The sequence below is a fragment of the Ranitomeya imitator genome, chromosome 2 (genome assembly GCF_032444005.1).
Source record: "Ranitomeya imitator isolate aRanImi1 chromosome 2, aRanImi1.pri, whole genome shotgun sequence".
NCBI lineage: Eukaryota > Metazoa > Chordata > Amphibia > Anura > Dendrobatidae > Ranitomeya > Ranitomeya imitator.
Window position 1 is genome coordinate 380,216,164 of NC_091283.1, and position 13,198 is coordinate 380,229,361.

The 13,198-nt window shown below is 43.0% G+C and overlaps 1 protein-coding gene across 1 annotated transcript in view; it reads right to left on the reverse strand.

The window, feature by feature from the left end:
• Positions 1–3,468: 3,468 nt before the first annotated feature.
• The window catches only part of LOC138664057 (zinc finger protein 665-like), a 78,584-nt gene continuing 68,854 nt past the window's right edge, over positions 3,469–13,198 (reverse strand). The window contains exons 12-13 of the mRNA XM_069750474.1: positions 4,932–5,105; positions 3,469–4,760 (exon numbers count right to left, since the gene is read on the reverse strand). Of these exons, the coding sequence (XP_069606575.1) occupies positions 4,521–4,760; positions 4,932–5,105 (414 nt within the window). The 3' untranslated portion in view covers positions 3,469–4,520. The remainder of the gene's footprint in view (positions 4,761–4,931; positions 5,106–13,198) is intronic.

Below are 13,198 nucleotides of genomic sequence, written 5' to 3' on the forward strand. Positions count from 1 at the left end.
TCCTCCACATCACACTGCAAGCACAGCAACATTGGTTGTCTCTGTCCAGGTCCCAGCAGTTGCCACTGCTCCCACCACGGACATGGCATCACTTAACCCTTCCCCTGCAGCCACCGGCAACAAATCCACATTATTCCTTGATTAAATCAGGTTCCAACCCAATAGAGGAGCAGACATTTCCTGCTGCCATTAGGGTCCGGGAGGGTGTGACCTGTGACATTGGCTGCCCTGCTACTCTGTAGTGGGGAGTGACAAGTGTAACATGGGGTAACGATGACAGAGAAATGCACAGGATAATAGTGAGCGCGACAGAGGACAGTGTATGGTATGGAGCAGTCAGGGGGTGGGCTGCAGGATCCCCCCATACTATACATGACTGCTCGGGACAGGGAGGCGTTTAATGAGCTTCTAATGACGGGGCACTAATTGGGTCATTAGGGTTTGTGGAAAGGATTCAGCATCAGGTCCCTCATTAATGCCCGAGCCGCCTGTTACTTTGTAGCACAGATCTGTTGGGGCCGCAAAACCAAACAACGTTGTTTATGTAGAGAAGTCTTTGTTTCATAGAAAAACTCAAAACAGAAAAGCACCTCTCCTGTATATATACACTGCACAGCACCTTTCCTCCTGTATATATACACTGCACAGCCCCTCTCCTGTATGTATACACTGCACAGCACCTTTCCTCCTGTATATATACAATGCAGAATCTACAATAGCTGTCACTCATGTAAGAAGTGAAATCTGGCATTGTACTATACATTTCTCTGCCGTATCTGTGCATCATAAATCGGGGTATGTGTTAAAGGGGGGGGGGGCCCAATGAGACTCTTTCGCCCGGGGCCCTCGAAAACCTGGAGCTGGCCCTGCCCATGGTCTTCGGGTGCCGCAGCTCTTCCTCTGTTCAGCGGTCACGTGGTACCGCTCATTAACCCCTTCATGACCTTGGGATTTTTCATTTTTCCATGGTCGTTTTTCACTCCCCTCCTTCCCAGAGCCATAACTTTTTTATTTTTCTGTCAATTTGGCCATGTGAGGGCTTATTTTTTGCGGGACGAGTTGTACTTTTGAACAACATCATTGGTTTTAGCGTGTCGTGTACTAGAAAACGGGAAAAAAATTCCAAGTGCGGTGAAATTGCAAAAAAGTGCAATCCCACACTTGTTTTTTGTTTGGCTTTTTTGCTAGGTTCACTAAATGCTAAAACTGACCTGACATTATGATTCTCCAGGTCAGTACGAGTTCATAGACACCTAACATGACTAGGTTATTTTTTACCTAAGTGGTGAAAAAAAATTTCAAACTTTGCTAAAAAAAAAAAAAAAATGCGCCATTTTCCGATACTCATAGCGTCTCCATTTTTCATGATCTGGGGTCGTTTGAGGGCTTATTTTTTGCATGCCGAGATGACGTTTTTATTGATAGCATTTTGGTGCAGATACGTTCTTTTGATCGCCCGTTATTGTATTTTAATGCAATGTCGCGGCGACCAAAAAAACGTAATTCTGGCGTTTCGCATTTTTTTCTCACTACGCCGCTTAGTGATCAGGTTAATGCTTTTTTTTAATTGATAGATCGGGTGATTCTGAACGCGGCGATACCAAATATGTGTAGATTTATTTTTTTTAATTCATTTATTTTGATTGGGGCGAAAGGGGGGGTGATTTAAACTTTTATATTTTTTTTATTTTTTTCACATTTTTTTTTTTTACTTTTGCCATGCTTCAATAGCCTCCATGGGAGGCTAGAAGCAGGCATAGCTGTTCACTGCTATGTAGCAGAAAATCAGGTGTGCTGTGAGCGCCGACCACAAGGTCGCGCTCACAGCTGCCGGGGATCAGTAACCATAGAGGTCTCAAGGACCTCTATGGTTACTATTCTGAAGCATCGCCGACCCCCGATCATGTGACGGGGGTCGGCGATGCGATCATTTCCAGCCGCCCGGCCGGAAGTGGTAGTTAAATGCCGCTGTCTGCGTTTGACAGCGGCATTTAACTAGTTAATAGGTGCGGCCAGATTGCGATTCTGCTCGCGCCTTTTACGGGCACATGTCAGCTGTTCAAATCACCGCCGGAGCCCGCATCAAAGCAGGGGATCTGACCTCAAACGTACTATCCCGTCCGAGGTCAGAAAGGGGTTAAAGTAATGAATATGGACTCCACTCCCATAGGGGTGGAGCCGCATATTCATTCCTGTAATGAGCGGTACCAGTGACCGCTGACAGAGGAAGAAGCTGCAGTGCCCGGAGACCATCTGTCCAGGACAAGGAGCCAGGGACCACGCCGGAGCAGGTGAGTATTTCATATTTACCTGTTCGCGTTCCACCAGCCGGGCGCCGCTCCGTCTTCCCGTCCGTATGCTGTGACTGTTCAGGTCAGAGGGCGCGATGACGTATTAGTGTGCGCGCCGCCCTCTGCCTGAACAGTCACTGCGGAGAGACGGGACGCTGAGGAGCAGCGGGTAGCAACGAGAGGAGAGTATGTCATTTTTTTTTTATTGCAGCAGCATTATATGTGGCACAGCTTTATATGGAGCATCTATGGGGCAATAATGAACGGTATGGAGCATTATATGTGGCACAGTTTTATATAGAGCATCTATGGGGCCATAAAGAACTGCATGAAGCATTATATGGGGCATCTATGGGGCCATAAAGAACTGCATGGAGCATTATATGGGGCATCTATGGGGCCATAATGAACTGCATGGAGCATTATATGGGGCATCTATGGGGCCATAAAGAACTGCATGGAGCATTATATGGAGCATCTATGGGGCCATAATGAACTGCATGGAGCATTATATGGGGCATCTATGGGGCCATAAAGAACTGAATAGAGCATTATATGGGGCATCTATGGGGCCATAATGAACTGCATGGAGAATTATATGGAGCATCTATGGGGCCATAAAGAACTACATGGAACATTATATGGGGCATGTATGGGGCCATAAAGAACTGCATGGAGCATTATATGGGGCATCTATGGGGCCATAAAGAACTGCATGGAGCATTATATGGGACATACTTGTATATGGGGCATCTTATGGGGCCATAAAGAACCGTATGGAGCATTATATGGGGCATATTTTAATATGGAGCATCTTATGGGGCCATAATGAACTGTATGGAGCATTATATGGGGCTCCTGATTCAATATGGATATTCAAAAACACTTAACCTACTGATGTCTCAATTAATTTTACTCTTATTGGTATCTATTTTTATTTTTGGCATTTACCGGTGGCTGCTGCATTTTCCACCCTAGGCTTATACTCGAGTCAATAAATTTTCCCAGTTTTTTGTTGCAAAATTAAGGGGGTCGGCTTATACTCGATTATATACGGTAATATTCAATGTGTATAAATGTAAAGTTACTCATCTGGGTACTAATAATCTGCAGGCCTCATACTGTACAATTTAGAGACAAAAATATGGGACTACATCTCTAATCACTAAATTGAGGATTTTTATTTGGTCATATTGCCACAGCTGTATAAAACAAAGCACATAGCCATTGATAAGAAAAAGAATGGGTCATTGTTTAAGCAACTTTATCTGAGCATGCTACTGCAATTGGATGCCACACTTGCAAAAAGGCTGTTTGTGAAATATGTTTGCCTCATAAATATTCCAGGATCAGCTCAGCCATAAAGTCACAACGTGGGATTACTGTGTCCTGAAGTGCATTGTTTATAAATGTTGACAAAGCTTTGCTGACTCAGTATTTGCACTTTCCTACATTTCATTTGACAATGACATTAGTACAAAAACGCCATTGTGAGCTTTATGGCATGGAATTTCATGGCTATGTAGTTGCATTTAATTCTTACATTGCCAAGAACAATGCAAAGCATCAGATGCAGTGGTGTAAAATAGGCTCCCATTGGATTTTAGAGTTGTGGACATTTCTGGAATATTCTCTAGAGTGACAATTTACAATTCTCTGTCTGGCCATCTGATAGATGAGTGTGGGTCTGGCTAATGTCAAAAGATTGTTACCTGTCTTTGCCAACCTTAAATTTGATGCATGAGGGATAACACTATGTTTTTTTTTCAGAGATTGGCCCAGGAACCTTAGTTTAAATAAAGTGAAATTTCATATTTTTACTAAACATTTTAAACAATTTTTCATCCGCCTTATTGCAAACAGATTGGGGGTGTCATAAGACCCCACAGATTGCTCAAAAAACTCCAGGAAAATGCACAGCTTAGGTGACCTGGGTGCTGAGTTTCTGGAGACCCGTTTCTCACTCTCTCAGCAATAAAAGCCTAAAACTCCTACTCTTCTCCCAGGAGATGTTTTTCCAGTCCAACGGAAGGAGAATGATGTAAAACAAATCTAAATAAATAATGCATTTCCTGTTCTTGATGCCGCCTGCCCCAAAACAACTTGTCATCTTAGGCACTGTACTTCAAGTGCGTAGTGTCAAATACAGCCATGGTAATTTCTCTGATGTGTAATAAGAGCTGATTTGGATTTAAATCATATCTCACATTCTAAAAATGAGAATAGCTTCTACCCCGTGTGAATTTTCTGATGTCTAACAAGGTTTATTTTTTTTGAAAAACATTTCCCACATTCTGAACAGGAGAATGGCTTCTCCCCTGTGTGAATTCTCTGATGTGCATCAAGATTTGATTTCTGTTTAAAACATTTCCCACATTCTGAACATGAAAATGGCTTCTCCCCCTTGTGAATGCTCAGATGTGCATCAAGATTTGATTTCTGTTTAAAACATTTCCCACATTCTGAGCATGAAAGTGGGTTCTTCTTTGTGTGAACTACCAGATGTTTAGCAAGATCAGATTTCTGAGAAAAACATCTCCCACATACAGAACATGAAAATAACTTCTCCCCAGTGTGAATTTTATTATGTCTAGCAAGAGTTGATTTGTCTTTAAAACATTTCCTACATTCTGAACATGGAAATGGTTTTTCCCCTGTGTGAATTCTCTGATGTTTAACAAGATCAGATTTCTGTGTAAAACATTTTCCACATTGGGAACAAGGAAATGGCTTCTCGCCTGTGTGAATTCTCAGATGTGTAACAAGATTTGTTTTTTGATTAAAACATTTCCCACATTCTGAACATGAAAATGGCTTCTCCCCTGTGTGTCTTCTTTGATGTGTTACAAGATGAGATTTGTGATTAAAACATTTCTCACATTCCGAACATATATACGACTTTCTTGTGTGAGTTCTTTGATGTTTACTATCGGATCTGTTATCTTTATTTTGCTTGATATTCTGTGAGGAGTCAAAAGATAGGAGCCGTTGAAACGTATCAGATGATGGATCTTTGCTGTGAAGGACTGGAAGTATTACTGGAATAATGGCATGCTCTTCATATGGATCTGGTGTGATACCACAATCATCTGCCATAACATCTGAAAATATATGTGCCTCTGATCCCCTGGTATAGTCATCTGTTAAAAATAAAACCATTATTACTCAATATCCGAGCCTTAGAAGTATAAGTATTTTTAAATATATATTTTATGATATATATATACAGTGCTCAGCATAAATGAGTAGACCTCCATAGAAAAGTAAGATTTTATACAATATTGAACTCAAGAACAATTTCCAAAATTTTGTAAAAACTGAATTTCATAGAACATTTTTTAAAAACCGTAATATGAAAGTAAGCTTAATGATATAACTTTCATTACAAAATCTTCAATTTTACTAAAATTAGTTGATGCAAATATAAATATACCCCACATGCAAAGCTGCTACATGTAGTATTTTGTATGACCTCCATGATTTTTAAGGATAACACCAAGTCTTCTAACCCTGGTTTGGCGTTCTATTTCTTTAACTAACTGCAGTGAACTTGAATATTGATTTTCTACAACCTTTCTAATCAGAAGATGCTCCTTTTTAGGTGTTAAGTTCTGTGGTCGGCCTTGAGGTCAATGAGAGATGGCTGCAGTTCAATCAAGCTTTGCAGATCTTCTTACAGCCAACCCCATTTCTTGTGTAAAGAAATTGAGTTTTTGTGAGTTGTGACATTTCTCTTCCATGTGGTGCAATTGCTGACATCATGAAATGGGAATGGGTTTTCTCTGTCAACCCCTTCCCGACATGACTCATATATATACTGCTCTGCAGGAGCTGCGTTCCTGCAAACAACTGTATATGTACGGCGGCACAGTCGTGCTGCCTCCTGCTGAGTGCTGCAGCGATTTGAGTGCGGGTGTCAGCTCTGTGTGACAGCTGACACTGCAGAAACGCCCACGATCGGTGCTAGCACTGATTGCAGGCATTTAACACCTCTGATGTCACTGTTAGTGACAGCGACATAGAGGAGCATCGCACAGGGAATGGGTTCCCTGCGTGCTTCCATCAGGACAACGCTATGCGATCACGTTGTCCTGATGATCTCCAAGGAGACCCCCGGCCGCAAGATGGGCGCGGGGTTCTTCTGGGAACATTACTTGGTTCGGACATGCCTCCTTCCCTGCCTGTTAGATGCTGCTGTGATACTTTGCAGTGCATAAACATTGCAGAGTATCAGATCAGCGATCTGACAGTATGCAGTCAAGTCCCAGGATGGGACAAAGTAAAAAAGTTTAAAAAAAATTAAAGGTGTAAAAATATTTTTTTTCAAATCCCCAAATGAGGGTATGATTATGCTGTGGACCTCAGAGGATGAGTCTGTACATCATATACAATATCCTGGAGAAGATCCACTAGCTGGGGTTTTAAAAACTATTCTAAGCATCCTAAGCGAGTGGAGAAACAGTGGAGCTGAGAGAGGACATCGGGCGTCCCCCGGGTTCTGACAGAGGAGACTTTGATCTGGTGAAGCAGCAAGTAGGAAAAGTTGTGGCAGCCATCTTGGTGCTTGTGCTCAGTGCAGCTCTGAGGAGAAGAGTGTAACCTCCCCACTGGAATACAGCTGCATGAAAATCTGTCGAAAACAAAGCTCAGCCCTCACCTGCTTTGATTCTCTCTGGGCTGTTGCCTGTTGAAGACAAGGGTGTCCGGTCTCCCTGCCTGGTCTGGGAGAGCTGTAGAGGTTCCCTGGGTCCTAGCATCTCTCTGGGTCCTAGCATCTCTAAGCTGCTGTCTGTTGAAGATGAGGGTGTCCGGTCTCCCTGCCTGGTCTGGGAGAGTTGTGGAGGTTCCCTGGGTCCTAGCATCTCTCTGGGTCCTAGCATCTCTAAGCTGCTGTCTGTTGAAGATGAGGGTGTCCGGTCTCCCTGCCTGGTCTGGGAGAGTTGTGGAGGCTCCCTGGGTCCTAGCATCTCTCTGGGTCCTAGCATCTCTAAGCTGCTGTCTGTTGAAGATGAGGGTGTCCGGTCTCCCTGCCTGGTCTGGGAGAGTTGTGGAGGCTCCCTGGGTCCTAGCATCTCTCTGGGTCCTAGCATCTCTAAGCTGCTGTCTGTTGAAGATGAGGGTGTCCGGTCTCCCTGCCTGGTCTGGGAGAGTTGTGGAGGCTCCCTGGGTCCTAGCATCATCGCTGTCCAGTCTTAAGGTCTCCTGCGGTCTTGTGGAAGGTAACGGAGGGAGGACAGGCTGTAGCTTCCAGGGAGCTATCTGTGGGCTGAAATCTCCCAGCCTGAATTAAAAATCAATTATCACCCACAGCAGGGGAGACTCCACTTAGCTCCCTTTTCTATCTGAGCACACTCCTGCCCTGTCACAGGCTGAGCTCTGTGCTGCCTGTGCAAGTATCACTTCTGGCAGCTCTCCCTCCTCTAATATCTCAATTACTTGAGAGGAATTCCCCTCACCGGACATAGTCCCCCTCCAACTTCACTTGTAGCTTCGCTGAACTGACTGCATTTTCTATTTAAAACAGCCTCATGCTCCTCAAATAATAAAACTCTAGGAGTTAACCTTTTACTGGAAAAAATACAGTCATCTAGGAGTGCTGTCCTGAAGAGCGGCATCCCAAAAGCCCTCCTAACCACTAAGGGGAATACTGCAAATGCCGAGGAGCAGTTTTAGTTGGGGTTCTCCTCAATTCAAACTTTCTGACCATCTTATAATATATTACTTATATTGTTACAGAGGCCTAAGAACTGTTCCTTATTACAATGGGATCTTCTCTAGCTCTCTGCTGACATCAAGTGACCTATTCATGTAACCACATCATTATTTCCAAGTATAAGTGATTATATCTACACAAACTGTGACAACACTTTAATGGTCTTCACCTACCTATACCCTACTCTACTATACAGTCCCTAAAAGCACAGGAATAGCCGCATGCAAGAGAAAATAGACATTTCGGACACTAAATCTACTTCCCAGTAACAAAAAAAAAATATGAGGGGCCACACACTAAACCTACCCCAGAACTAATGGGGAAAAAACATCCAACACCGCGGAGACACCATCACGTGTTTCTCAACGCAGTGATCCAGAACACTGCCCCCAAATATGCAAATGCATGTAGAGGAGCTGCGGAGACACCATCACGTGTTTCTCAACGCAGGCAGTGAATAGCCAGGCCTTTCCCCGGGAAGGAACAACCAAGGGAAGGGCAGCATCCAATAAAGGAAAACATCCAATAAAGAAAAACCACCTATGCCAAGCATGGTATCCATCCACAGACAGCTGTTTCGGGGTTTTTGCCCCTCATCAGTGTGGAGTAGGAAACTGGCTAGCGGGAGCAGTGCCTAGTAGAAAGTCTATAAAGGCACGGATGACTACTAGGCACTGCTCCTGATATGGGAATGCTGCCCTTCCCTTGGTTGTTCCTTCCCGGGGAAAGGCCTGGTTATTCACTACCTGCGTTGAGAAACACGTGATGGTGTCTCCGAAGCTCCTCTACATGCATTTGCATATTTGGGGGCAGTGTTCTGGATCACTGCGTTGAGAAACACGTGATGGTGTCTCCGCGGTGTTGGATGTTTTGGTCTCCACGAGGTCAATCATCCGTGCCTTTACAGACTTTCTACTAGGCACTGCTCCTGATAGCCAGTTTCTTACTCCACACTGATGAGGGGCAAAAACCCCGAAACAGCTGTCTGTGGATGGATACCATGCTTGGCATAGGTGGTTTTCCTTTATTGGATGTTTTCCTTTATTGGATGCTGCCCTTCGCTTGGTTGTTCCTTCCCGGGGAAAGGCCTGGCTATTCACTGCCTGCGTTGAGAAACACGTGATGGTGTCTCTGCAGCTCCTCTACACACTAATGGGGAAAAAGACATCCGGAAAAAACTGGATCTCTGCAGACCTCATTAACTAATTCTGGGACTTTAGACAACTTCCTCCGTAGACCTGATAACTCTCAAAGTGGGGAATCACTTACTCCAAGGCGCTCCTCCAAACGGGTTGGTCTACTGACATGCACTTCTAGTGCGCTACCAAGCTTTTCTCAGGACAATCTTGGAACCTTGACGTCTTCTTAAACTGTAAATATTACAGGTCCAACAACCCCATGTATCATTGAAAAAGGGGGTACAACAAAATTCCACCAAATGTATGCTGTAGCTTCTCAGCAGGGGTACCCGAGACAGTGAAAGTTACCTCAAATCTCTCTCCCTCAGCTCTGAAATTGAACCCATCATCGGACAAACTGCCTATGACAGAAATCTGTCCATCTTCAACAGAAGCTACTGGACATCCTATAGCATCAAAATCTCTTGATTCCAATATAACCAAGGGCACTTTACTCGGCAAACCAAACTGACTCCCCAGGAGACCTATGGGCAACCCCATCCCTCTTTGGCCTTATGGAGAAATCATTGTCAGGGAACAGCAACCTTGGCTCTGCTTCTTCCATTACAAATTCTCCTTTAAGATCCTCTATTCCTGAGGAAATACATGCCTACTTACAACAAATTCCCACTAAACAGGTTTTTGGGGCCCTCATCTCAAAGGTGAAATCTACATGCAGATCTGAGATCACTGTGTTGCGCGTCAGTATATTAAATTAATTGCGGAAAGTATAGAGTCATTAGAAGGAGCCCATGACAACACACGTAAAAATTTGTCTCTGCTCCAGGAATCTGTGTCTAACACAGGCAGAAGCTCTTAGGGCTGCTAATCAGCAATTAGAGGACATCGATAATAGAGGACGACGTAATAATAGACGATTAAGGGGCCTCTCCGAACAAGAGGGAAATGAGGACCTCCCAAAAATTTTGAAATCCATCTTTAATAGAATCATAAATCTTTCAAACACTTATCAAAATTAAGCTACATAGAGCTCACTGTGCTCTAAAGCCAAAGGGATCCTCAGCCTTACCACGTGGAAACCCCCCACACGTTACACCATTTTGGAAACTAGACCCCTGAAGTAATTTATCACCGTTGGTTCACAGAATTTTACATTTATCTGTGAAAATGAAAAAAAATATATACAGTATTTTTCCGATATCTGCCATGTCTTTGCTCAACAGTATTCTGCATTTAACCTTAGTCTCTAACCCTGCTCTGATACACCACTCATCTTTGCTACATAGAAACAGTGAATGTCCTGACTTGACCTATTCAACTTCTGATAATTACTTTGCTGTTCATTTCTCCATTGAGCCTCCAGAAGCACCCGGCTCTGCTACACTGTATAACCAGTCCACATAGCATTCTGTGATATACTTTGCTCTGCCTCATGACTAACTCTACTCTGATTTGCAACTATCTTGACACTTCTTCACCAGTCTCCCAACATTGTGCCTCCAGCTTCTCAGTGGACTACTATTCAAGAACTCAAGTTGCTGTTCAGTCTCTACAGCCTCCCTTGCTCCTATTAGACCTTCCTGCTGTACCAACATCATTTGATGGTGATGCACTATAACCGCTCGTACAGAACAATACCTTTGAAAATCCACCTGGTCAGGTAAGACATAACACCTAGAGGATATTTCTCTAACATGACTGACATCCAGGTTTACACAAAACACTGGATTTTATCTCTCGACATTTCTGGTTCTCTACGTTAGCTCAAGATATTCTGAATATCTCGGCATGCTTAACATGTCACTCTCCGCAAGGAGAATTGATACTTCTTGGATCCCGATCAGACGCCTCTCACACAACCAAACTGATATCACACCTAGCACTGACGAGGGGCAGTACCCTGGAACACAGTGTCTGCTGATTGAGATTCTGGTTTTGGCTTTTATCCTAAGTCATGTCACAAGACTCTTTATTGTTAATGGGTCAACACTGACTTTTTGGATTACCACTTCCAGTAGATAGCACTAGAGTTCTAGTCCTTTTCCTCTCAACCTCAGTCCAAAGAGTCCATATCAAGCAGGTCATTTCCATGGGCTACAAGCTGCACATTTCAGCATATTTGCAGATACTCAGTTATTTCATGTATCACAACTTAAAACACTAATTCTAAATTGTTTATCCAGGAGTCCCAGTATTATGTCAGAATCTTCAAGTCCCGATCCTGCATTACCAAAGTTTTTGGAAATTAAAAGATCCAGGCTTAAACTATATTATCTCATATCTGATGGTCTGCAAAAACTATGGATCAGCATGTGTTAAAATAATGATAGCATACACATCTTATCAATTTCATGACGCTCCTCTCACAATGCAGCCCAAGTACACCGCCACTCTCTGTGTGCTTCCTCTTCCATACCAACATATGACCACTTTAGCAAATAACTTAATGCAGCGGTGTTGTGGCCAGTGATTGACTACAGCAATCTCGTCTGTACAGCCAGAACTAAATGTATGGAGATTGGTCCATGTTTTCAATCCAAAATGCACTTTTTTAATTTTGTCCATTGATACCATGCCAACAATGCATAAACAAAACAAGTCTGAAAAGTCTGAGTAACGTATCCTAAAAAAATCAACACAAATTATACCAGAAAACGGATCTGAAAAATCTGTAACTTCTCAGCATTTAGTGGTCACTACTCACCTGTGCGGTCATCTGTAAGAATCTCCTCTTTACACCGCTCATCACCTCTCACATATGTCTCTGTAGTATAATCCTATAAAAAGTTTTTAGAAGACACAGATAGATGGAGAAGAAGCATTACATTAAATCAAAGAAGAAGAATGGTCACTAATTAACATGACAGCAGTAGTTGTCACATAGCTGCAGGTCTCCTGTATAAACCCAACCTGTTGGCTTCTAATTCTAACCAGCAGTCTTCATAACCAGAAAATTGTGAGAAGATCCAGACAACATCTAATGTCTACAATCAGCTTTAACCAGTAACCGAATGGTCACATTATTAGAGACACCCATCTAGTAACACATTTGATCTCTGTTGGCCTTCAGAACCTCAGCAATTTGTGGTGTCATTGATTCTATTAGGTGATGAAATCATTTAGGGGTAATACTGGCCCATGTCAACAGGATAGCTTCTTGCAGAACCTTGAGCCATAGACCATTGTTCTTATGTCTAAGGGTATATAGAAAAAATATTTAGAATTGAGAGTCCTCAGTGGTTGATGCCTTTTAATGGCTAAGGCCGGCGTCACACTAGAGCGTAATACGGACGAATGCTATGCGAGAAAACATCGCATAGCACTCGGACCATTCTTAATCTATGGTGAAGCTCACATCGTTTTTTTATCGGCCGTATTATAGGTGCGAGAGAAATCGCAGCATGCTGCAATTTGCACCGTATTACGGCTGAGACTCGCCAATGCAAGTCTGTGGGTGCGACAAAAAAACAGATTACACACGGACCATGCGTGACTTGCGAGAAATACACATATTTTTCGGATTTCAGCCCATTGAGCCATTAAATTTAATGAGGAAAAGAAGTGAGAAATGTAAAGCCATACGCATGTCATACGAATACATAGATGCAAGGAAATCGCATTGCAAACGGATTACATACGGATTGACCATATGGAGAACATTGGTGCGATTCTGGGCCGATAGAATCGGACCGATTTTTTATACGGCAAGTGTGACTCCAGCCTAACTGAAAAGATGGTAACAAATTGCAAGCTTTCGAGACTACTCTAGTCTCTCCATCAGGCATAGACTAATACAAAATCTGAAGAATCACATATTTATACTCAACACAGCACAGAAATAAAGAAACAGATAAGACAAGTGACATGAAGCAGAACTATCATTATAGGAGAGAGATAAATAATTGTGGCCATAAATATTGGAACAGTTCATAGATAGGGAGTGTGAAAGTTTTATTATCCTCTGATTGGGGTCTGGTTCTGTGTTGTGATGCCCCCACAAGGCCCGAGGAGCAAATTCTTTAATTGATGTAAAAAGACATATATCCATACGACAC